At 36.1% G+C, this 26,489-nt stretch overlaps 1 protein-coding gene across 2 annotated transcripts in view; it reads right to left on the bottom strand.

The window, feature by feature from the left end:
* Positions 1–26,489, bottom strand: part of TNKS (tankyrase) — a 215,314-nt gene that overhangs the window by 177,595 nt on the left and 11,230 nt on the right. For both annotated transcript variants that reach the window (XM_040490149.1, XM_040490150.1), the window contains exon 2: positions 4,312–4,536. In XM_040490149.1, the coding sequence (XP_040346083.1) occupies positions 4,312–4,536 (225 nt within the window). The remainder of the gene's footprint in view (positions 1–4,311; positions 4,537–26,489) is intronic.

Raw genomic sequence — 26,489 nt, 5'->3', positions numbered from 1 at the left:
CTTTTGGGGTGCCCGGGGGGCTCAGTTGGTTGAGCACCGGATGTCAGCTCAGGTGATGGTCTCGCAGTATGTGAGTTCGAGCCCCGCGTCGGGCTCTGTGCAGATAGCCTGGAGCTTGGAGCCTGGAGCTGGTTTCAGATTCTCTGTCTCCCTCACTCTCTCTTTCTGCCCCTCCCCCACTCACACCCTGTCTCTCTCTGTCTCTCAAAAATAAATGTTAAAAAAATGTTAAATATCTCTAAGTCTTTGTACTCAAAATTCTACAATATAGAAGGGGAGCGGGTGTGTCCGATTGATCAAAACAAGTCCATCCCTGTATATTCCTCTCCAAAATGATCACTCATAGTTTTAAATCTCCAAAATCAGAAAAGCAATTGGATACTAGTTAGCCAAAATTAATCAAACAAACAAAAAACAAATGTCCATTATTTTGGCAGACTTTGTATCAGTTAACTTTGCAAAAGATGTGTCTACAACTGGCTTTTACAATGAATTTCAAAGCACTAACACTTGGATAGTCTTAAAAAAAATCAGATAATATATATTCAGAAAAGAAGATGTCTTTTATTTTTTGGACACTTTATATCTGGGAGTAGAGAGACGTAGAGAGAAATGAATAAGTTCTAAAGGTAGAAAAAGTATTGATTTCTAAAGTAAATTAGGTTTGTTAGACAGAATCTAAAAATTGTATCATTGAATTACTATAATGAACCATGACCTCGGTCTTAAGTAGCTGGTTTAATTATACAAGCATTTAAAGTTGATTTTTTTAAAATAATCTCAGGCTGTATTTTGTTCTTTTTGATGGTAGCTAAAAAAGCATCTAAGAAACACATGGAATAGACTTTTTGTTTTTTTAAACTTAGAGTTTGTATTCTTAATCCCCTTCACCTCTTTCACCCATACCCCCACTGACCTCCTCCCTTCTGGCTACCACTAGTTACTCTTGTATTTGCATCTGTTTGTTTCTGTTTGTTTCGTTGGGATGGATTTTAAATTGGCCTTTTAAAAAAAAAAAAAAGTCAATAAAGGGCAAACAAAAGAAACCAGGAGGTCTATGTTACATAGTAGTCACAATTCAGGTTGAGATCTTAGCACTAATAATAACAATTAATAATAGCTATTACACCTGTCAGAATGGCTAGACTCAAAAGGACAGGAAATATCAAGTGTTAGTGGGGATGTGGAGAAAAAGGAACCTTTATGGAATTGGTGGGAATACAAACTGGTACAGCCACTGTGGAAATGAGCATGGAGGTCCCTCAAAAAATTAAAAATAGATCCTGTAATTCTACTACTGGGTATTTACCCAAAGAAAATGAAAACACTACTTGAAAAGATACATGCACCCCTGTGTTTATTGCGGAATTATTTACAATAGCCAAGGTATGAAAGCAACCCAAGTGTCCACTGAAAGATGAATGGATAAAGATGTGCTATACATATACACACAATGGACTATCACTCGGCCATAAAAAAAAAAAAAAAAAAAAAAAAAAAAAGGATGAGATCTTATCATTTACAACATGGACAGACCTAGAGGGCATTTTTTTTTAACCCAAAGGGTATTATGCTAAGTGAAATAATCAAACAGAGAAAGAAAAATACCATATGAATTCACATATATGTGCAATCTTAAAAAGAAAAAAAAAAAGGCAAACAAACAAGCAGAAAAAGAGTGGTGGTTGCCGAAGGGGAGGAGGATGAAGGATGGGGAAAATGGGTGAAGGGGAGTGGGAGATACAGGCTTCCGGTTATGGAATGACCAAGTCATAGGGATAAAAAGGTACAACACAGGGAATATAGTCAATGTTATTGTAATAGCATTGTAAGGTTACAGCAGCTATACTTGCGGTGAGCACAGCATAAAGGATAAACTTGTCTAATCACTATGTTGTACACCTGAAACTACATCAATTATATTTCAATTTAAAAAAGGAAAGCAATAAATATTTAATGTTCACTATACCAGATCCTCTAAGTACTTTAAATGTGTTATCAGCTAATTCTCCCAAGAACCCAAGTATTCCCATTTCACATATAAACATGGCACTTAAATGGCCCCTGGTCTCATAGATAGCTGGTCACTGGTCACATCAGGATATAAGACCAGAACAAGTGCTTTGAAGCAATCCATCCTGCTGCCTCCTTTAAGCCCGACGACAACATGGCCTGGCTCTACTTTTATAAATATCAAAAATATTCACTATGATACCTCACATATGGAGTATGATTAATCTGAAAACAATCGGGCTAGCATTTCATCATCTAGGCAAAAGCCTTTCAAAAATTAATTTTGTGCACTAATCTCTCCAAACCATCAGACTCAAGTTTTCATCCAGTTGTGCCAAAGTGGAAATTTGCCTAGAAGAAACATTTCAGAGTTCTTTAACTATTCTCAATTCACAAAGTATGATATACAGCATAACTATCAGAGATTTTGGTATATTTGGTTTCCTAATAGATTCCTGAAAGCTAATTAAATGTACAGAAGGATCTACAACCAACCTTACTTCCCATAACTATTTTAATAGCAGCTATATCCTCAATTATATCTTCATTCCAGTTTTGAAGGTGCCCTTCTCCTTCCCTCAACTTTTCTAAGACACAAGCACTTAACCAGAAGGAAAGCAATATGTACCAAAGCACAGAGGACCACGGGGTTGGGGGACTGCGGGAATCCATTCTGTAAACATTCAAGTCCTACATCTAGCCTCTTATTTCAACAGAACCTAGATAAGAGGAGCATTTCATTATGTACTTTCGGGAGGGGGATTAGGAAGAGGAGGAAAGAATATTAATTGCAATAAGCTATTCAGAGGGGTACAGGTACAGAAAACATAATACTGAGGCCTAGAAAGGATAATAATTCAAGAAGGTGAAAACTATACAAAATTCTGTGACTAATGACAGAAGAATCCAATGGATATGACAAGGTAAAGCCAGAAGGGATGAAGGTAGGAAGTTCAAAGTCTACATCAGGTAAGAATACATAGCAAATTCAAAAATAATTATCACATGGGTAACTTACCACAAATAAGAGAGGTTTTGTGGTCAGAGAGGATATTTTATAAGTTCCAGATTTTCAGGGTAGTTTTATGTAATGACTTAGTCCAGGACGTGGCTGCTTTAGTGAAAGACTTGGGAGGAAATGGGAGAAACAACTTTAAATGGAGTATCTCAGAGATCAAAAAGGACCAGGGTACCCAAAGGCTTATGTCAACAGATGTAGAAGGGAGAAAAGATAATGACAGACAATGATGTAAAGAAGCTGTACGTCAGGCATTGCAATAATTTGAGGAAAAATAAAAAATATAATGGAGGCCGGACTAGATGACTATGAAGAGGGAGAAATTCTTAATAATACCACCACCACTATATCTTTAAAATTGACATATATGTTTGAGTTTTATCATAAAGATAAACACGAAAGATTAAACTTGAAATGGCTGTTATCCATCCCAGAAGACAACAATTATGAAAACCAATCTGCCATGGGTTAAACAAACATCCACCATCCCGAGTGTTAAGAAACAGATACACTCAAAAGAAACTATGCATGACTTCTAGAAGCTTGTTTTAGATTTCAAAATGAAAGGTTTTATACAATAAAGTAAAATCTAAAAAATATATATACATTTAGGTAAATATGAAAGAGAAAGAAGTGTGATTGATATAATTTCATATAATCCCCAAATTTTAAATGGTTGAAAAGTTCAATTTTACTTGAAATTGCTTTTTTTCTAGACTATGGCACATGTTGAAAATATTAAGCTTTGTACTACTGTATTCGAACCACTCAAAGCTTTCCAGTGCTAATAACTGGTGTTCAATTTTAGCAACATGAGGAAAAAAGATTTTGCCTTAGAGCTAGATGACTTTCCTTGAATCAACATAAAGCATCCCAATATGTCATCCAATTCAGTAAGAACTTGTATTTTACAGGCTTGTATTTGATGCTAGAGTGGAAAATTTGCAGTCTTTTAAAGAGACCATAAATTAACTAAATTTGATAATAGCAATCCATCAAAATTTAGTTCCACATCAGTCGGCAACTGACTTGCATTTGGAAAGTTAATGTTGTGAATCCTGGTCTTAACCAACTTTATATTGCTGTCTCTCTACTTCCCTTTTGATGGAAAAAAAAATAGCTTCTAAGAATGAAAGTAATAAAGCCCTCTTTATTTATTCTGTGAGAACACTATTTGCACCACAATAAAAAAAACAAGAGAAAAAATGTTAAATCTTCATTTCAAACTTTATACCTGTCAGATTGATCTTACAGCTTAGATACCATCAAATAATACTTACCGATACATACGTCGATTTTCCCTTTAATAGCAGCTTCATGCAGAGGGGTGTAGTTCCAATTATCCCTGGCATTTGGATCGGCTCCTTGACATAGTAACAGACTCACAACCTCAGCATGGCCAAAAGAACAGGCATTATGAAGTGGGATGAGACCTCCATCATCACGAGCATGGACATTAGCACCCATCTGTAGTAAGTGTTCTACGACATCCTTCCTTCCAAAACCTAAAAAGGAAAATATATAGTGAAGCAATTTTGTGTAAAAACAAAACAAAAAAAAACCCAAAACACTAGAATTTCTTTAAAAACATTAACAAATATGAACACCTAAAATACTGTAGCAAAAAAGGGTAAAGAAAAAAAAATGGCTACCATTCAAATAGTTCTCTCCTCTTACAGAACTCTAAACTAAGAAAGTTGATCCTTAAGTCTTTGGGCAGTTCATTCAAAAGACATTTCTTCAACATCTTTTATGTATTGGGCAACTGTTCTAGAAATACAAAATGAACAAGACTCCTGTCCAAGGCATCCACTTTCCTCTCATGCTTCACAAGAAAAATTGTATCTATAAACTCCACCTCTATATTTTAAGAAATAAAGGTTACTTAAATACCGCCAACAACCAAATCTAAGACAAAGTACAACATTCAACATTATAGAGAACATATGGACCAGAAATACGTGGTAATGGTTTGGTGACAAGAAGTTAGAAAAGGAAGAATTAAAGACAATGCCAAAATATTCTACTCTTGGGACTTATGGCCAAACTAAAACATTGCAAGCTTGAATTTAGCGACCCTAAGGAAACAATATGACAAGCCGGAACACGGGCATTTGGAAATGCAGAACCAGAAAACTGGTAGGAAGTATCATAATTTTCAGACAGAAAAAGTGGGGGGAGAGCCAGAGTGGATCTGAAGCAGTGCAAGGACTAGGCATACACTCAGAAAGGTAAAGATTATGAAGGAAGTACAACATTATAAAAGTCAGAGGGCAATAACATTATGCAAGTCCAGCATGAGGATTTAGAAGGGGGAAAAAAAACCACCGACAATTTTAAATTTTAGTACAATGATGAAATTGTAAGCTAAATTACAATGGATTAAAAAGAAAGAAAACCATAAGCATTAGTATTTTTATCTTTATAAGTTAATACATATCATTAATGATTCTTTCTCTACTTTAAATTTTATTTGGTTTTACCGTCTAAGTATCACTACTCCCATGCTGTTACTTACCGTATAATGTAGTTAGAAAATGGCATCATAAGTAAAACTAAGACTAAAACAGTCCTTTCTCCATTTTATGCATTATAAACTAAATGAGAACTATGAGAAAAGTTGAAAAAAAAAAGATTTATTTCAAGATATGTTCTCCACACTATCTATAGAAATTCATTTAATTCAGGAGAGCAGGCTCCAAGAAAAAGCCTTCAAAGTAAAAGATTATGTTTCCACAGATACGTATTGCAAGGTCAGAATTGGGTTTCTGTCGAAAATATCCTTCAAATTAAGCTGAAAATTTTGACTGAAAAGAGGTCGATTTTGTACTACTAACTGGGAATACCCAAGTATAGGCTACATGCTAATGTAACTATCACCATCTTGCTGTTTGCTTTTTAATATCTGCACGACTTTACAGGTGCTAGGTTCTGTTCATTTCTCTAACTGCAGCGTGCTTCCCACCCTACTAGCACAGCCTTACTCTGCCACCAGGCTACACGCACTTTCCTTACTCGTGAAGATTTTGTCATTTTCCCTCTGTGGATTTGAATAAAGCCTCCATGGCAAACTCACATTTCCCTAATCAATGCATTAATAATACCTGAGACTGAATTTCCTTTCTTCACTAACAAATGGGTTAAAATAGACATTTTTAAACTTATCAACTGGCATTTTAAAAAGTATCCATTATAACTTTGAAGCAAAATAGCAAAGTGTGTGTTTACTTTTTACTAACACTTTTCTATGCAGAATATAAAAAACAAAAACAAAAAAAATGCTTGGTATCAGAAAGAGGGTGCAGAAATGGAATTGTGCTCACACATTGATAATGTGAGTGCAAATTGGTACCATATTTCATTTATTTTCTTTGGGGGGGGTTGGTGCAAAAAAGGTGGTTTTATTAAAGCACAGGGACAGGACTCATAGGCAGAAAGAGCTGCCTGGTACCACATGTTAGAAAAAAATATAGCATTATCTGAACAAAGATTCTGCATCAAGATGTTTATCAAAGCATTATTTATGGACAATCATGGAAACAGTTCACGTGTCCAACAATAAACTCTCTATTAAATAAATGATGGTTTTTCATATAACATCATCCTGTACTAAAAGGATGCTACAGAACACTGTGACTATACTTAATGACACTGAATTATACACTCAAAAATGGCTAAAATTGTAAATTTTGTTTAAAAATAAAATTTAATAAATTTCAAATTTGTGTATTTTACTGCAGTTAAGATCATCAAAAAAGTATAAACCATACATGCAAGAAAATAAACAGCATATTATAGAAAATTCAACAACATGGGAAAGTGTTTTCAGATTAGTCTTTTAGATTAAAAATATATAAAACAAAATCCAGGAGAAAAAATATATATACATATATATTTGAAATACAGATAGAAAAAAAGGACTAAATCACTAAGTAGTGGGATTACAGTTTCCTTTTATCTGTTTTCTTAATTATCACATAAAAACACAATTTTGGTTTTTTTTTTGTTTTTTTTTTTAATTTTTTTTTTTCAACGTTTATTTATTTTTGGGACAGAGAGAGACAGAGCATGAACGGGGGAGGGGCAGAGAGAGAGGGAGACACAGAATCGGAAACAGGCTCCAGGCTCCGAGCCATCAGCCCAGAGCCTGACGCGGGGCTCGAACTCACAGACGGCGAGATCGTGACCTGGCTGAAGTCGGACGCCTAACCGACTGCGCCACCCAGGCGCCCCTAAAAACACAATTTTGTATAAAATATATGTAACTGTGTAACACACATACATTCATAAAAGAAGGTAGAGGTGAACAGTCAAAATCAGTGAAGACAAAGAAGAAGTTATCTTTTTTTTTTTTTTTTTTTTTGAGAGAGAGAGAGTGTGCGCACAAGCAGGGGAGGGGGCAGGGGGACAGAGAGAGAAACTTAAGCAGGCTCCACACTCAGCCAGAGCCCAAATTGGGGCTCTATCCCACAACCCTGGGATCACAACAAAAGCTGAAATCAAGAGTCGGCCACTCAACTGACTGAGTCACCCAGGCACCCCAGAAGTTAGCTCTTTTAATTTGGGTTTGAATTTATGAAATATATTATTAAATCAGAGGTTTTGTTACCCACAACACAAAACAGTCCCCTATTTAAACTACTCAGAAATTTAGTACTTAGTAATTCAGAAACATTTACTTAAAACCTAAAGTTTACTTAAAACATATATTCTACCTGTTCTGTTGAGTACAAATCATAATTGCTTATTCATCATTCTACAATGTTAAATACATTATTTTTACCAATAAAGAGAATTCATTATCTCTGATGGTTATACAAGGCCTTTCTTTCACAAACAAGGTTTGTAGTCATAATTATCCCTATAATTGAATTGCTTATTTGGGTCTAAAGAACCAAAATAAAAGTAGTAATTAGGATCACAAAGAAGTACATAGAATTTGAAGTAACTTATCACTAATTAACTTGCAGGAAAATAGTCCCTAAGCAAAAACATTACAGACACACACTTGCAGACAATATTTTCAGGGACTCACTTCATCGAACTAGCACATGTTTAAAAAATAGCTAAATCACAACTTTTTAAAGATATAATGTTGCCATTTATACACAGTTGCTACTTATACATATATTTATGGCTCAGTGTTATGAAGTACAGGAGGAAATCAATAAACCTTCTCTCTCTGATCCAGCAAAGGTCACTAAAAATTAAGACTAATTCTCTGATCTTTACCAAGTATGTGCTGTAACAGACATCCAATCTGAATTGTACTCAAGGTATATTTTAACTTCTACAGAAAAACTCTTTTTGCTCAAAGACCATGCCCTATTCTTGACAATAATAAAAATAACAATAATGGTAAGTAACTAACATTTTGTAAGTTCTTATATGCGTCAAAAATATGCCCAATACTTGACATGCATTAGCCCCTTGTGATAACACTCCGTGGGAGATACCATTATCCTCATTTTGTTAAGTGATTCTTTCCCCCAGTGCTGATATTAAGAAGAAAGAAGAAGAACAACAACAACAACAACAACTGTGCTTCTAAATACACGCCTCAATTCTATCTACTCCCCAGTGCTACCATCTCAGTTTCTACTTCTATAATCTCTTGCCTAGACTTCAGCATACAGCCGTCTAACAGCACATAACCTTCCAACTGGACTTTGCTGTCACATCTGCTGCCCTACAATTCATCCTTAACACAGTAGGCATAGTGATCTTTTCAAGGCATATATCAGATCAGGTCACTTCCCTGCTTAAAATCCTGCAATGGGTTCCCATAGCACATATAATGAAGTATTACTACAAACTTCTTAGGATCTCCAAGGCCTTCTGTGAGCTGGCCCCCCTGTGAGCTTTCCCATGTGTCTGAGTTTCCTCACTCTGTCTTTCACTCTCTCCTGCCTGAATATGACAAACTCCTTTCAGCCTAGGCGACTTTGCACTGTGCTCCGCCTGAGAACTTGGACCCGGATCTCCGCATGGCTAGCTCTTTATGCCATCCAATTACCGGCCTAAAGTTAATAAGCAACTCAGAGGACTCTGTCAACCACCCAATTTAAAGTCATCCATGCATGCACACACACTTTTCCATCAGTGATTCCAAAATCACTCACTTTTACTTTCTTTCTGCATTTAATCACTACCTGAAAGTACCTTATTCATTTATCTATTTGCCTTTTACGTATCTCCCCACTCAAGATGGTCCATAAAATGAGGTATTCTTGAGTTATGAACTACCTTATGAGCTGTGTGTATCTCCAGCATCTAAAATAGTGCCTAAATAGCTTCAATAAAATATCAGTTGGCTACATGAATATACACATTTACTTACTTCATCATAACTAAATCAAAAAGTGAGTAGCTTTTAATTTTATATTTTTAATTTACAAAATGAAAATTCTTAAAGGCTTTTCCAGCTACAAAAATGTCAAATATTTTTAAATATTTTTTAAAAAACACCAAGTTCACAGAAAGGAAAATCATCTGTAATGCCATCATCATCTAGAGATCACCAGGAACATTTTGATGATTAAGCTTCTAGATTTCATTTTTTGCATGTGTGTGTGTGTATTTAAATGTCTTTGCTCTGCCTTTTCACTTTTCAAATTTTTCAGGTAAAAAATTTAAATATATACACCATTTTACTTAGCATTCTATTACATGGATGTGTCATAATGTATTTGGTTGGGTGGTTTCACCACTATAAAAAGGAGATTTCGACATTATAAAAAAAAAGTTAAAAATTAATAACATTGTATACATATCTTCATACATCTGTCCAGTTCTATAAGATGAATTTCTCAAAATAGAAGGACGAGGTCAAAGGATACACATTCAAAATTTTGTATGTTGCCAAACTGTCCTCTAATTGTCTATCAATTTTCATTTTTAACCAAAATACACCCATTTCTCCCAACTTATGTACATGAACATAAATACATAAGCTTTATAAGCAAAGAGGCAAAAATAAAAAATGCATTGCTTAATTTACATTTTGGGGGTTCATATACTTGCTCTTTTTTAGAAAATTAAATATATGAACACAGTTGAAATCTCTTAACCCTAGTCTTCTTTCCTCTCCAAAGATACCATTACACAAACTCAATGTTATACTTGTGCATATTTTTATGTTTTTCATATACATGTGTTTTTAAGCACAAGTTTATATACGTTATATATAATTCATATTAATACATTTATGTTATGTTTCACATTCCATGCTCTTACATTATATACCTATTATATTATCAATATCACACAGTCTTTAATCTCTGTTAGGGAGGTTGATAATTGTGGCGATTACTCCCTCTTCTTGTTGGCCCAGAGAAACCCAGTTACTGCTCAGGAATTGGTCAGGATGCATATGCTAACAGAAGGTAAACCTTTCCCCGGTATAAGGAGTAATCCTCATTACACTAGGCCAGAAAGGTGAATTCATTCCTTTGGCAGTGACTGGAATAAAACAGAATGGAAAATCTGGAAGCTTCTGGAAAGACTTTTCTTCCTGCCAACAGAATGTGTGTAGAGGAAAAAGGCCGCTTTCTCCTCTCTCTCTTCCTCTCTATTTCTAGAAAATTTTCACATTAAGGTTGTGACACTCGGAGCTGCTGATCCCACGATGGGAAGGTCAAGAGAATTATGAAAATCCTAGCATACCCCACTGTGCTCACAGAGTACTCAACTAATTCTTGAACTTCCTACCTCTGGACTTGCCAAGCAGGAAATAAACATCCTTAGGCTTTAAATTTCTGTTAGTTGAATTGTGGAATATTTGCAGCTGAACCCATGCAAATTGATACAAACATCTGTTTGTATATTTACTAACCATTCAAGTTTCATTTGTCAGCTTCAGTTCATTGTCTAGCTCAAATTTGTTGCCTTTTTCTTATTATTTTGTAGATCTTTATATATTCTAAACACTTGTATTGGTTACATGCATTAAAAATATATACTTTTGTTTATGGCTTGTCCTTACACTCTACTTACCCAGAGTTTGATTTCGGACAAGTTTTAAGCTTTAACATAATAAAATATATCAATCTTTCTCTACACTGTTTGTGCTTTCTACATAGTCTGTAATAAATCCTTCCTATTCTTACACTGTTTATACATTTTCTTCCAGATTACTTTTATAATTCTGCTTTCCATATTTAGATCTTTAATCTACCTGTCCATATGGTGTGAGTCAGAAATCTAATTTTATTTTTTTCTGTATCTTTTCTCTTTGATTGATCAGTTTGTCTGTTTAATAGTTTAACTTCAAAAAAATCTCTAAGTACTAATCAATTCACCTTGTTCGTCTTAAACATTATCTTGGCTATTACTGCTTTTTGATGTTCAATATGAGTATCTTTAAGTTCCATGAAGAAATGTGTTAGAAAAAAAAGGTTTTAAGTTCATTGATTAGAATTAATTCTATAATGTTGACAAATTTACAATACTGAGTCTTTTAATCCAGGTAAATGATATATCCCTCCTCAAATTCACATCTCCTAAGTCCTTTCATTTTGTGGTGTTTTTTTTTCCTCCATTAATTTCTTGCAAATATTTGTCAAGAATTTTGGGGTATGGTAAAGGTTTTGTTGGTATTGGGATGGAGAGAGCAGCGGTACACCAGGGGCGATCAGTAAAACCAGATCACACAGAGCCTTTGAGTCATAAGGAGTTTGGATCTGAGCAGGAGTTTGTCAGCCAAGATTTGTCCACTAGCTAATGTGACTAGTAATGACAAAAAATGAGGTCAGAAGATAGGCAAGATCTAGATCACGTAGGGCCTTTATCAGTGAGGAGCACATCCAGCTACAAATAACAGAATACTCAACAAATGAAGGCTCAAAAAAAAAAAAAAAAGTAGAGATTCACAGGTCTTACTTAACTTGTCCAGTCAGAGGCAATTCAGGCTCACATAGCAGTTTAACAAAAGCTCTTTAAAGATTTTTCCACCCTGGCATGCTTAGTTAGCATGGGTAAACTGTCTTCTACTTGTCACCTCATGGTCACGAAAAGAGTGCTACACCTCAAAGCCTGGTATTCAGGGTCCCACACAAGAAAGAAGAGGGCAAGGGAGAAAAAGGTTTTCTCTTAGTCTTTATTCTTAAGGAAGCCTCTCTAAGATACTTTCACTTCTATCTTATTAGCCAAAAAATGAGTCATCTGACCATCTCCCCCAAAAGCCTAGAAAATAGGTTCTTTTATGACTGGGCACAGTGCTGCCTTGACCAAAATCTCAGATCTGTTTGTGAAGATTAAGGAGAAAATAAACTTTGAGCAAATAACTGAAAGTGTCTGCAGCAACTCACCTGTTGTGGTTTCTGTGACTCACCAAGGAGTAAACTCACGTTGGTTCTTTTACAAATACACTTAACTATTTTCCTTATCCTAATGGTAGAGTCTAAATTAAGGCCACTCAAAAATGTTTCAATATCAAACGTGAGATCATTTGGCATATATTCACCAGGTCCAAGTTTAGGGACAGAAAACTGTTTCACTTATGTTCAACATTTTTTTTTTTAATTTTTTTTTTCAACGTTTATTTATTTTATTTTTGGGACAGAGAGAGACAGAGCATGAACGGGGGAGGGGCAGAGAGAGAGGGAGACACAGAATCGGAAACAGGTTCCAGGCTCCGAGCCATCAGCCCAGAGCCCGACGCGGGGCTCGAACTCCCGGACCGCGAGATCGTGACCTGGCTGAAGTCGGCCGCTTAACCGACTGCGCCACCCAGGCGCCCCTTATGTTCAACATTTTAAGCCTGCCTGAAAGTAAAGCTTCAAAGGAACAACCTTAGCAGATATTAAATCTTGTAACAAACAATTATGACTTCTAAAATGTAATAAAAGGAGAGAAACCTAAGGTGTCTGGAGTATTTTAAAGTGATGTTTTTATTTATGGTAGGAAAGTCATAGCTTAAAGATATTTTTCACACTAATCGGACTGTCAGCAAAGCAACAACTACTGTATCTCATTTGGACTGCAAAATCCATTGACCTATATACTTATATACTCAATGAGAAGATGTATATTACATCTCCCGTATTTATTTATTTAAAAATTGTTTCCTTAAGGGTAGAAAGACCTAATTACACTCAGAAGATATTCAAAGAGTAAAATACGTTTGAGATTATCTAGGAAATACTCATGAACTCTCGCATATATTACTGTCTTTCCTGATACAAAGAAATCACAAAAGCTAAGCTGGAAAAGATAAGGTGCTTGATGGCAGATGTGAACTGTTCGCTATTCTCTCTAAAAACATTAGAAAAAAACAGAATCTAAAAGAGTAGAAGAATGTACTTACTTTCTTAAGCATTATCAATCCACTCCCATACAAATAAAAAGCAAAACAAAAACTCTCACCAATGACAATAAAATTACTTTCAATGAGACAAATTTACCTATGATATATTTATGCAATAGATACAAGGTTTTTAAGTAACTTTTCTTTCCTGGTCAACAGACTTATTCACCTATTTAACACTGATAGCTCCAGATATCTGTGAGCACCTCTAAAAGTCCCTAATTTCACTGAATCTGAACCGTACCTGTATCTTAGCTGATGTGCAAGAGGCAGCCTCAAAATTACAGGGGGTGCCTAGCAGAGCATCTCTACATGATTTTCTAATTTTACTCACTTTCTTCTACAGGCCTACCTTCTAAAGTTTTTTAAGTTTCCAGTTTTACTACATTTTATGAAGGAAATTACATGCTACAATGGTATTCTCTAACCTGGGGAATGGGGAAAGTCTTGCAACATATTCTTTTACAAATGTCAAGGGTTTTCTGGTCGCCTGGGTGGCTCAGTCGGTTAAGCGTCTGACTTCAGCTCAGGTCATGATCTCACGGCTCCTGAATTCCAGCCCCACACTGGGCTCTGTGCTGACAGTTCAAAGCCTGGAGCCTGCTTTGGATTCTGTGTCTCCCTCTCTCTCTCTCTCTGCCCGTCCCCCACTCATTCTCTCTCCCTCTCTCTCTCTCAAAAATAAACATTAAAAAAAATACTCTCCGGACCTACTGATATATATGGAGCTGTCTAGTTCTCTTTTTACTGGTTGTATGATATTCCATTATGTAAGCTGTTTTTATTTAACCAAGCTTAAACAACCATTTGAATTGAGATTTAGGCTTAGGCTATGATCCCAGGGTTGTGGGATCGAGCCCCATGTCAGGCTCCACACTGAGCGGGGACCCTGCAGCTGCTTAAGATTCCCTTGGGGGGGTGGGGGTGAGGGGTGGGGGGTGCCTGGGTGGCTCAGTCGGTTAAGCGTCCAACTTCAGCTCAGGTCATGATCTTGAGGTTTTGTGAGTTCGAGCCCCACGTTGGGCTCTGTGCTGACAGCTCAGAGCCTGGAGCCTGCTTCAGATTCTCTGTCTCCCTCTCTCTCTGCCCTTCCCCCACTCATTCTCTCTCTCTCTCTCTCTCCCCCCCCTCAAAAATAAATAAACATTAAAAACATTTTTTAAATGTCAAGAATTTTCTATATACTAGGCTAAATTCATGCAATCTAATATACACAGAGCCAGAGATCCAGTAACAGATTCCTGCTTACTGTATAATAAATATTCTACGACAAAGAAACATAAATTTTCTATTTAATATTCAAAGTTATTATTGCTTCCTATTCTTATTTCAATTCTAACTATATTAGCCTTTAAATAAAGAGTTATTTTACACTTCATTAGGTCGAAAGTCACTGTTAAGCAATAGGGAGCACGTATATTCCCTGTTGGTTCTAAAATAACAATTTAAAAACAAACTACAAAATGACTTAAATGTCAATGAAGTTGCATGTTTTTCATTTGTCAAAGGCAGACTCTCACCAATTTTTCCATTTTTTTAGAACCTGATTTAGAAAAACATTTATGCTTGGATAAGATAGTATTTAATTAATTAGCAAGTACAGTCAAGAATGTGCACCTTCACCAAACCCAACCAAGAAAGCACCAGAAGCAGAAGGGTAAGAGATGAATCCCAGATGCCAGCTTAAAACAACAACAGAAACAGTGTACGAAATCATCCCTTGAGGAAGAAAGAAGAAATGTTTGAGCACCATTGTGAGAAGAAACATCAGCGTAAGAGATAGATCAGGTATCCTGGACAGAGGCGAGGCCAGAAGAAGGTGTCCCAATTGTGTCCTATCACTCCTCAACACTGTCACATTGTTCCCTAGGCTACTCTAGAATATGAAAGCAGTATTTCCATCCCAGTTCTAGCCAAAAGAAGAAGGGTAACATCAAGGTAAAATATTAGAACTTGGTCAGGGTGGGAAGCAACATACCGGTGGACTCCCAGTTAGGCAATTACAATGAAGGTGACAGCACTTTGAAAAGAGAAGGGTCAGAGAAATTCTGAGCAATCTGGACGGAGCTGGAGGGAGGCTACCATCCAGAGCCTGTCTACTCTGAGGCATGTCCCTATTTACCTCAGACCACCTAGAGGACCAAAACCAAGAACACAGGCTTTCACCACCCCTAAACCTGACCCCCATCAAACCCATTCTCCCATAATAATGCAATATTGGCCCAAAGAACTGTTAGTTTCAAGGGAATATAAGCTCACAGCAGAAAATAATAGCATGTTTGAGGAGTGCAAATACCATGAAAGAAGAACAAAACGAAAGTGAAGTCAATGGATAAAAAAAAAGACATTTAAAAGTGGCAAATTAAATGCTTCAGGAGAAAAAAAATGGAGAATATTGAAAGCACAACATGAGAACAAAAATGTACCGACTAAAGCCAACTGGAAATACTGACATGAAAAACGTAAGTGGAGAAATAAAAAAATATAATGAATTGATTGAATAGTAATGAAAACAAAGAATAAATTCCCGAGAGAATCAGGTTGAAGGACTATCCCAAAAAGTATCTGATAAGGATAAACAGAAGGAGAGGAAAGGAGAGGTAGAGGATGGGAAGAGAAGAAATATACCTATGTAGAAGTGATGATAACACTTCTCATAATTAAAGAAAAATGTAAAGTTTCAGATTAATAAGAGTTCACGTAGCGCCAAACACAATGGACAGACGTGTTATATGTAATCTGCCAATACTAAAGGCTATGAAATTTCTAAATCCTTCAGAAAGAAAATACAGATGATCTACAAAAACAGAAATCATTTTACTTCAGACTAAAGTCAACCTTGTTAGGGCACCTAGGTGGCTCAGTCCGTTAAGCATCCAACTTCAGCTCAGGTCATGATTTCACTGCTCGTGGGTTCAAGCCCTGCATCAGGCTCTGTGCTGACAGCTCAGAGCCTGGTGCCTGCTTCAGATTCTGTCTCCTTCTCTCTGCCCCACCCCTGTTTGCACTCTGTCTGTCTCTCTCTCTCGCAAATATAAAATAAAACATAAAAAAATAAAGTCAACCTTCTCAGTTTCAGTATTTTGATGCTTAATTTCCTATCTAACTTTTTATTTACATGAAAGAGCGAAGTTATTCTCATATGTGTAAAATCTCAAAACTGAACACAAAAATATCACAGTTCAAGTACTCTCATCAGAATACCTCAGCATGATGAAAAATTGATTTAATAGTTTGTGTGTGCGTGTGGGTGTGTGTATCTGTACATCATGAATTATCTCAGTAAAAGTTTATTGCTGTCTCCAGGAAGACTAAACAATAAACATTCTAGCAAATAACTGCAATGTGTGGGTTACAAAGAGTACACAGCTGTGCTAACTTAACCGAGCTGGGGAAGGAAACCTTCCCTATTTATAAAGTGGTATTTTGAGCTAAGATGTAAAGAATAAGCAGTTAACCAGACAAAAGGATAGGAATAAATGTTCTAAGGAAGACAAGGTATAGTATATCCAAAGGTGAAGAGGTGAGAAATGCTTTATACATTCTAGTACCAAAAAGAAGTTCCGAATGGTTCAGAGATACTGTACTAAAGATGCTGAAATAGGAAACAACGTAGAATGAACTAACCTTCTACCACAAAAATCACGGAGAAGCAGGATCGTCCTTCGAAACCAGTAATACATCAGAACTAAAAATCCTTTAAATTAAATTGTGTTAAGTCAGTGGGAAGACTATGACTGTACCCCACCAAAATGGCATAATTCAAAATTTCTGCAATGCAAATATAGGAAATCTACAAAGAAAAGTACAAAATGTAAACATCTATAATATACATCAATCTTAGGAAACAGAAGACTAAAGACTTGAAATTCCACTGACAGTTTTCAGTCTACTTCCAATTTATTTCAATATAGAACTTATTGAGCAGGAAAGATCAAATATAGTACAATGAATTAATCACTTGGTTAACTAGAAGTCAAAGGAAAAAGAAGTAAAACGTGCCCTACAAAACTTTTGCTTTCAGCTATAATAATAAGTAGACTTCATCTTTTTATTTTAATGGTTTGTACTTACTATACAATAAGTGGTTCAAGGAAACTGGCTACCTACTTAGGATAAAAAAAAAAAAACACGTTTTAAAGCCTTACTTCTCAGTATACAGCAAAATAAATTCAAACAGATTAAGGTGCAAAATGAGAAAAGGAAACCATAAAAAATTTAGGTGGACATTTACATGATTTCAGAATGGAAATAATTTTTAAAACATAGAAGAAAACAAAAAGAAAAATTTTAAAGCCAACAGGTTTGGAAAGTTTAGGGATAAAACTAAAAAGCAAACCAGGTGGGGCACCTGGGTGGCTCAGTCAGTTAAGCATCCGACTCTTGGTCTCGGCTCAGGTCACGATTTCTCGGTTGGTGAGTTTGAACCTCTGGTGAGTTCGAACCTCGCACTGGGATCCCAGCTGTCAGCGCCAAGCCCGCTTCAGATCCTTCTCCCCCACTCTCCCTCTGCCCCTCCCAGCTCTCTCTCTCTCTCTCTCTCTCTCAAAAATAAACATTAAAAAAAAGCGCAAACCAGGAAAATATGTGCAATAAGAAAAACACCGAAAGGTAAAAGAAAAAGAGCATAAGGGAAAAAGATAATTCACTAAAAAGTAAATCTCAATTATTTTTAAAAGTAAAATCAATTACTCCAGATATAATCAAAGAAATGTATATCAAAACATGAATTCTGCTTTTTTAAAATCAATAAGAAATATGTTTTAAATGATGACATTTGGAGACATGTACAAAAATGCTCACAGGAGCACTATTCACAATAACATATGGAAACTCCCCAAATGTTCCCCACCAGTAGAACAGATAAGTCATAGTATATTCACACCATGGAATTCTGTATAACAATGAAAATGAACAAACCACAATTGTGCAAAATAGAGGAACTGCACACAATATAGTATCTACTATACAATATAATTTATATCAAGTTCAAAAACATACAAAACTAATCTATGGGTGGTGTAGGGGTAGTGAGTAACTCAGATGACACAAGACAGGAGCTTAACATGGTTTTTTGCCAAGGGTGTGGTAGGAATATAAATTAGTACAACCTTTTAGTAAAGCAAATTTAGTAAAACAGATTCACATACAAAAACTCTCTAGGAATATATGCACAGCACTGTCTTAAAAACTTTCAGCAGGGGTAGTTAGGTGGCTTAGTTAGGTTAAGTGTCTGACTTTGACTCAGGTCATAACCCTCTTAGTTGTGGGTTTGAGCTCCACATCGGGCTCACTGCTATCAGCACAAAAAAGCCAGCTTCAGATCCTCTGTCTGCCTCTCTCTCTGCTCCCACCCACCCCCCGCTCGTGCTTGCTGACTTCTCTCTCTCTCAAAAATTAACCTTAAAAAAAAAAAAAACTTCCAGCAATTACCCTTTTAGTTCATTTCATAGACTCAAAACCCAGAACAACAATGAAATTGCAATTTCTTGAATCCCAAGCCAAGTTTTCCCTAGATAATAACTACCTTATAGGCTTGTAGTCAGTGAGTCACAATTATCAAAATACTTCCTAAAACATAAAAAGTTAAAGAAACATTAGATGTTCTTAATCTCACTAGACTTGAGTCTTAATCTGTGTTACATGTATCCTCAAGCAGTGACTCTCAACCCTGTCTGCATGTGAGAATCGCTAGAGGAGATTATTTAAAAAAAAAAAAAAAAAAAAGGCTTGCCCCTACTCATGTGATTTGACCTATTTGGTCCAGGGTTAAGAATCACTACTTACAAAGTGAACATCAACATCAGTATTACCTGAGACTTGTTAAAAATGCAAATTCTCAGACTCTACTCCAGAGCAACTCGATGAGAAATTTAGGGAGTGTGGTCTAACAACCTGTTATAATAAGCCCTTCAGCTGATTCTGATGCAGAGTTTCAGAACCATAGTTCTACTGCTTTGGGATGTTTGTAATCCTCTGAAAATTACATGTAAAATTTGGTTTTAAGTATATCGTTCTGGGGAGAATGTCCATACCTTTCATCAGATTCTCAAAAGAATGCTGACAAAATTAAGAACCACTCACATAAACTCAGCAGCTTTCAAAGTGTGCTCAGTACCCCTGGCGGTCCCTGAGACGCTTTCTGGGGGTCTGAGAAGTCAAAATTATTTACAAAATAATACTAAGATGATTTTGACTTTTTGTTACCAAGACATTGACAGTACATGATTTCATAACATTATGTGGTTGGTCATCTGAAAAATGCTCTTGATGATACAAAGCAATGGTAGGTGAAACTGCTGACATCTTGGCATATACCAAGACCGTGGCACCAAACTATACTAATAGTCATTGTATTCTTTACCACCAGGTCCTCACAGTTTAAACAAAACAAAACAAAACAAAACAAAACAAAACAAAACAAAAACCCAGCCAATTTCACTTAAAAATGTCCTTCATGGGGGCGCCTGGGTGGCCTAGTCAGTTAAGTGTCTGACTTTGGCTCAGGTCATGATCTCACGGTTCATGGGTTTGAGCTCCATGTTGGACTCTGTGCTCACAACATGGAGCCTGGAGCCTGCTTCGGATTCTGTGTCTTCGTCTCTCTCTCTCTGCCCGTCCCCTGCTCACGTTCTCTTTCCCTCTCTCAAAAATAAATAAACATTAAAAAAAAGTTCATGACCGGGGCGCCTGGGTGGCGCAGTCGGTTGAGCATCCGACTTCAGCCAGGTCACGATCTCGCGGTCCGTGAGTTCGAGCCCCGCGTCAGGCCGTCAGGCTCTGGGCTGATGGCTCAGAGCCTGGAGCCTGTTTCGGATTCTGTGTCTCCCTCTCTCTCTGCCCCTCCCCCGTTCATGCGCTGTCTCTCTCTGTCCCAAAAATAAGTAAATGTTGAAAAAAAAAATTAAAAAAAAAAAGTTCATGAAAATATATACACTCTTAACTTTATTAAACTCCAACCTTAGAGTACACATCCTTTTCAAGATTCTTGTGGCAGAATAAGAAATACACAGTAATCACTTCTGCTAGACACCAAAGTGTGGTTGTCTTGAGGAACAACACTTATGCAACTGTTTGAGCTCAGTTTGACTTGTGTATTTGGCAGACATTTTCTTGAAAACGAACAAAGTGAACCCATCACTTCGAGGCAAGCAACAGACGGTATTTGTTCCTAATGACACGATTTGAGCTTTTAAGCAAAAATGAGAATGTTGTAAAACTTGCATCTGCCCACGAGCATTATAGTTTCCCCATACGTAAATGCTTTTCTGAGAAGACTGGTGTGGTAGTAACAAATATGCTTTACAGTTTCTTATAAAGTAAAATGTATGAACATTTAGAGGATCTGTACACCTCAAGCTAGTATTTTACAAATGACCACAACACATATAGGTGTAAGATCCATCTGTGAAAAAGAGACCAATGGATTTTAACAGAGTATGAAAAACTCATTGATACGGCTTCAGATTCCTTGTTGCAAATAACCTTCAGGAAACTATTATTTACCAAATTTGCATGTAGTACCAAAGAAAAGCACCTATGATTATCTGAAGATGCTATTAAAATCAGTCCTTTCTTTTAAAACTACGTATCTGCTTAAAGCAGAGCTTTCTTCATGTACTTCAATCCAACACAACAAAGGGCATGCAGCAAAGACTTCTCTCTTCTATTAAGTCAGCCATTAAAATGACAAAGTGTAAAATAATGCCTCTCCTCATTAATTCATGTGTTGGAAAATAGTTACTTTTCATTAACAGTGAGATTTACTTTTACATATAAGAGAGTTTTTTGTTATTTTTTTTAAGTTCTCAGTTTTCATTCCTAATATGATAAATCCAAAGACACAAACAAAAAGCTTTTTCAGCAACGTTTAAGAATGTAAAAGGGGGTGCATGGGTGGCTCAGTCAGCTGAGCATCTGACTCTTGATTTCAGCTCAGATCATGATCTTACTGTTTGGTGAGGTCAAGCCCCACATCGGGCTCTGTGCTGTCAGCGCAGAGCCTGCTTGGGATTTTCTCTCTCCTCTCTCTCTGCCCCTCCCCCACTCACACACAGTCTCTCTCAAAATAAATAAGTAAACATTAACAAAAAAGAGTGTAAAAGAGTTCTAAGATCATGAAGTTTGGGCATGACTGCATTTTGATAATAAACTTCCTTAAGCATGGGAAATAATGCCATTCTCATCATCCTTCTCCTTATGGCACTTATATTTCTTGAGTTGTTATTGAACTACTATAAAACCTTAGTAAAATCTTAGGAATCATACCAGATTCCTCAGAAATAGACCCAAAAGGGGAAGACACATTATGGAAGTGTCCCCATGGCTGTTAATTAAGCAAATTGCAAAAAGTTCTTTGGAATTTCCATACACATTTTACTAATATAGTGAGTCTCACACTCCTAGAAGAAGACCACAGTCACTCTTAGAAACATGAATTAACAGAGAGATGAAAAGCGTGTCTGCAATATATCACTAGGATTCACTCTACTGAATACGCTATTTTCCATATTTCATGCTAGTGATATTATGAAATAAGTTCTCTCTAGGACAACAGAAAGACCAAAATGCCACTATGATAGATACTCCCATTCAAAAATGTTTAATTGTAGTAAAACATCTGTAACATAAGATTTACCACCATAACCATTTTTAGGTGCACAATTTAGGGGCATTAAGTTCTTTCAAACTGTTGTGATTCCCATGTGTTTTATTCAAAATGTTTTTTTTTTCCTTGACTACTTCTATGAATCAAAACATAGAGCAGTTTATCTTCAAGATTTTCTAACAATTTTAAGTAGTCTTGTTTTTTTTTTTTTTTTAAGTTTTTTAATGCTTACTTTTGAGAGAGAGAAAGAGAGAGCCCAACTCAGGGCCTGAAGTCACCAGCCATGAGATCATGACCTAAGTGGAAGTCAAATGCTCAACTGACTGAGCCACCCAGGCGCCCCATCAATTTTAAGTAGTCTTTAAAAGAAAGGAGTTGTGGGGCGCCTGAGTGGCTCAGTAGAGTAAGTGTCCAACTCTTGATTTTGGCTCAGATCCAGGTCTCACAGTTCATGAGATGGAGCCCTGCACTGGGCTCTGCACTGACAGTGTAGAGTCTGCTTGGGATTCTCTCTCTCCCTCCCTCTCTCTCTCTGCCCCTCCCCTGCTCTCGTTCTCTCAAAATAAATAAACTTAAAAAAAAAAAGAATTGCTAAAAGATCCTTCTTCCATTTGATTACGAGGTTCTTCAAAGATTGTTTCCAATCACACTTTTAATGTTTATAAAGCAGTTGGTCAAAAGATCAGAGAGCCCAACATTCTGATAATTGCAAAGGTTCCAAGACTTTCTAAAAAATATGGTCTCAATCAAATCCTAGTCACAATGTTTTAAGTAAGCATCTACATGAAGTTTTGCTCTATTTTAAATGCCTAAGAAAAAAGCTGGAAGGAAATACACCAAAATGACTATATGAGCTGCCTTGGGTAGGTAGTGAGATAATGGACTTTTTACTGTACTTTCCAAAATCTGTACCACTACTTTTATTTTCAGAAAACAAACTTAAGAAAGTGGTAACAACTGTCAAATTATAAAATGACTCGAAAGATTTTATTCTCATTGCTACTAACTTTCTAGTTGAGTTAGCACAGGCCAAATGACTTTAGACAGCCAGATGTGGATTTAAATCCAGCATCATCATTTAACAGCTACATGACCTTGGACAAGATATAACTCTGTTGAGTCTCAGTTTCTTCGTCTATTAACAAAGACTTAAAATCTACCTTGTACTATTGCTGTGAGGATTAAATAAAATCACATAGGGAAAGCACAAAAATCACTCCAAGACAACTGTTATTTTTATTAATTTTTATATTACTATTTAGTAATAATTTCAAAACTAAGTTCATTCATATATGTGGCAACAGAGCAGTGAAAGCATTTTGATGACAAAGGACTAGACTAATATACAAGGATTATTATTTACACATTAAGAAAGTCAGAAGATCAGAAATCAGAGGCATTAACTAACAAAGTTCACTTGCTCAAATATTTATAGTGCACATACTGGGATCAATTCAATGAACTAAATACTGAACTTCTCTTATTATATACTTCACATTTATCTGCTTTCATAAAATTCCAACAGGATAACAATTACACTTTCCTACTATTAAATTTTAGGTATGGGGGCCGGGGGGGAGGGAGCCAAGTTTTTAATAACTTGCAATAAATTTTTATATTAGTCCAAAAGGTTTTCTGTTTGTTTGTTTGTTTTTTTCCCGAATGAGAATATTTTCCTGCTAAGAAGAAAAGTATAGTTTGGCATTTCTTCTCAAGACATTAGAAAAAAAAAACAGTTAAAATGTATTCATTTATTCACTAACTGTAACCCCATGTCATTTCCTTCTTTAAAAAAAAGTCAGTAGTCAACATGAGAACAATGTGAGCTTTTGGAAAGGGAGAGCTGCACATCTTATTAACAAGATGGATGAGAATGTCAAAATGGTTTCCATGGTTGATGAATATATCAAAATGAAGGCATCCTATCTTTTCAGTGTCTGGTTATACACATACATACCCTAGTTTTTCAAAAGCATTATACCTGAGCATTAACTAGACATCAGGAGATTTAGGTTATTTTTAAACTATAACTGATGATGCAGGGACTTTAATTTTAAACATTTTTAGTCAATCAGTAAGTTCCATTTGTCGTTAATACATATCATCTAAAACTACTAAATGCCTCTTCACTTTAAAAAAAAAAATCTACCATAAAAGAAAAAAGGTGCAAATCCAAACAAACAAACAACAGCTACCACCAACCATTAATGTACTTTTTGTTATACAGAGAAGGCAAAAGAGAGGAAACTTTACATCATTTTATTTTCTTTTTCTACAATTAAAAAATATACTACTCTAACCAAATAGGAAGCTGACACACTCAAAAAAAAAAAGAAGAAAAGGAAGAAGAAGAGAGAGAGAGAGAAAAGAAAAAAAAGGTACTTGAGCTCACAGTTTTTAATTCTATACAGATACCTGAATAAACAGGCAGGACAAGTTTCCACTTGACAAAGAACCCAGCAACTTGCTGTAAGGAAAAGCAATCTTGGACATCTGATGAAGCCTGAAAAGGAAAACCCAGGGAGCCCACAAAAACAAAAAACTCCTAATGTTTCTTAATTACTCAAAAAATGATTTTTAGAAAATGACCCTCAAAATGATCTGAGTACCTAGGCTTCAGTGGAAATCCCATGATCAAGGCTACATCCCACCTTCCTGAGCATTTCTGTTAGAGGAATAAACATAAGTCAAAGTAACTTCAAGGATCTTGACATTGCGGGGGTGGTGGGGGGGGCAGGAGGAAGGAGGGGAGGGAATAAGAATTTAAGAGACACTTGTCTCTTCAACTGTATCTACTGCATATTTTACAGTGAACCATCCAAAAGATTTCTTTGTCGTGAAGCAAAAGGAAGCTATTAAATACATTTAAGAATAGCTACTCTAGGGACGGGTTAAGCGTCCAACTCTTAATTAGTTTCAGCTAGGGTCACGATCTCAGTTTCATGGGTTCGAGCTGAGGCAGGCTCTACGCTGGCAGCACAGAGCCTGCTTGGGATCCTCCCCCTCTCTCTCTCCCTCTCTCTCTCTCTGCCCCTCCCCTGCTCATGCTGTCTCTGTCTCTCTCAAAAATAAATTAATAAACTTAAAAAAAAAATTACTTGAAAAAAACTACTTTAAGAATAGCTACTCTAGTGTTTTCACCTGCATTTTATCACAACACTCGTGACGATGTTTACTCTTTTCCAAAACAAGGCACTACAATAAAATATATTTTCCTAGCATCAGTTATATTCCTTACTTTTCTTCTGAGATCGAAGCTTACAATCCCATTTTTAAACATACATATGCTCACAACTTGACCCTTGATTGGCCTTCTATCCCCCAGATATATTTCTTTACCCTTTTAACTGACCAAGAATCACTTCAGATCTGGAAGGAAGGAACACCTGGCTGTGATCTACACAGTTTCTGGGGAAGGAAGGGATGCCCCAGGGGAAAGAAATGGCAGAGGAGTAGACTAAACTTCTTGTCAAAAAAATCTATGTAAATAGACTATGAAGAAAGGATATTATTATTAAAAGCCCCTTAACAAAATGTCTCTGGTTAACGCCCATAGAAAGCAGTACATAAGCTATCTAAGCTGGGACATAAAATGGTGATGTTTCATAATTTAAATACTACTACTACTGTAAGAGATGAACCTTATAGAGAGACTTCATCTACCCTAGATCAGAGATGCATGTCCAACACGAGAAGAAAGAACAAAGGTTGACATCTCAGACCTTCATTTTTTCTTTCAAACCTCTATTTTTATCCTTGAAATTACCAATTTTTATAAAAATGAGCAATGGAAAAAAATTGAGGTAAAATCCCATGCAAAGTTCTTATAAGAAGAATTTGAGCAGAATAACATCCCCCAAAACAATGCATGCCAAAAGAAAAAACTCACAAAACAAAATTAGGATCTACTATTTCTTTTTGCTAAAAGGCAACAGTAAAACGATGCAAGACATGAAAGAGTAGCATATGTGTGAATTCGAAATAAGATGACAAAACTTAGAAAATAATTCAAAATTTTAAAAATCATTTCATAAGTAAAAACTAAACAAGAAGGAAAACAAAAGTGAAAAAAATACCACAGAGAATACCCTGTGATGGGGATCAGCAAACTACAACCCATGAGCCAAATATGGCCGCCACCTGCTTTCGTAAATAATGCTTTATTGGAACAAACCACACCCATTCATTTATGTATTTATTGTCTCTGGACACTTTTATGGCACTAAAGCAGAGCTGAGTAGCTGAAACAGTTGAAACAAAGACCATATAGGACACAAAGCTTAAAATATTTATTGTCTAGCCATTTACACAGAAAAACCTTCCAAACTCCTGCCTCAAGAAAAACGGAAGGAAAAGGAAAACATCTTTTAAATGCAAAAAGAAATGAAGATGTATTTTCGGAAAAAAGATTCAAGAGTAAACGACAGTTATCAGGGCTTGTGGGAAGGTGGAAATGAGCAGTTAGTGTTTAAAGGAGTACAGAGTTTATATTTAGAACTATGAAAAAATTCTGGAAATGGACAGTGGTGATAGTTTACAAGACC

Source organism: Herpailurus yagouaroundi, unplaced genomic scaffold (genome assembly GCF_014898765.1).
Source record: "Herpailurus yagouaroundi ecotype Mexico unplaced genomic scaffold, PumYag 181, whole genome shotgun sequence".
NCBI lineage: Eukaryota > Metazoa > Chordata > Mammalia > Carnivora > Felidae > Herpailurus > Herpailurus yagouaroundi.
The sequence above is the reverse complement of the archived record's forward strand: the minus strand, read 5'-3'. Positions and strand labels throughout refer to the sequence as shown.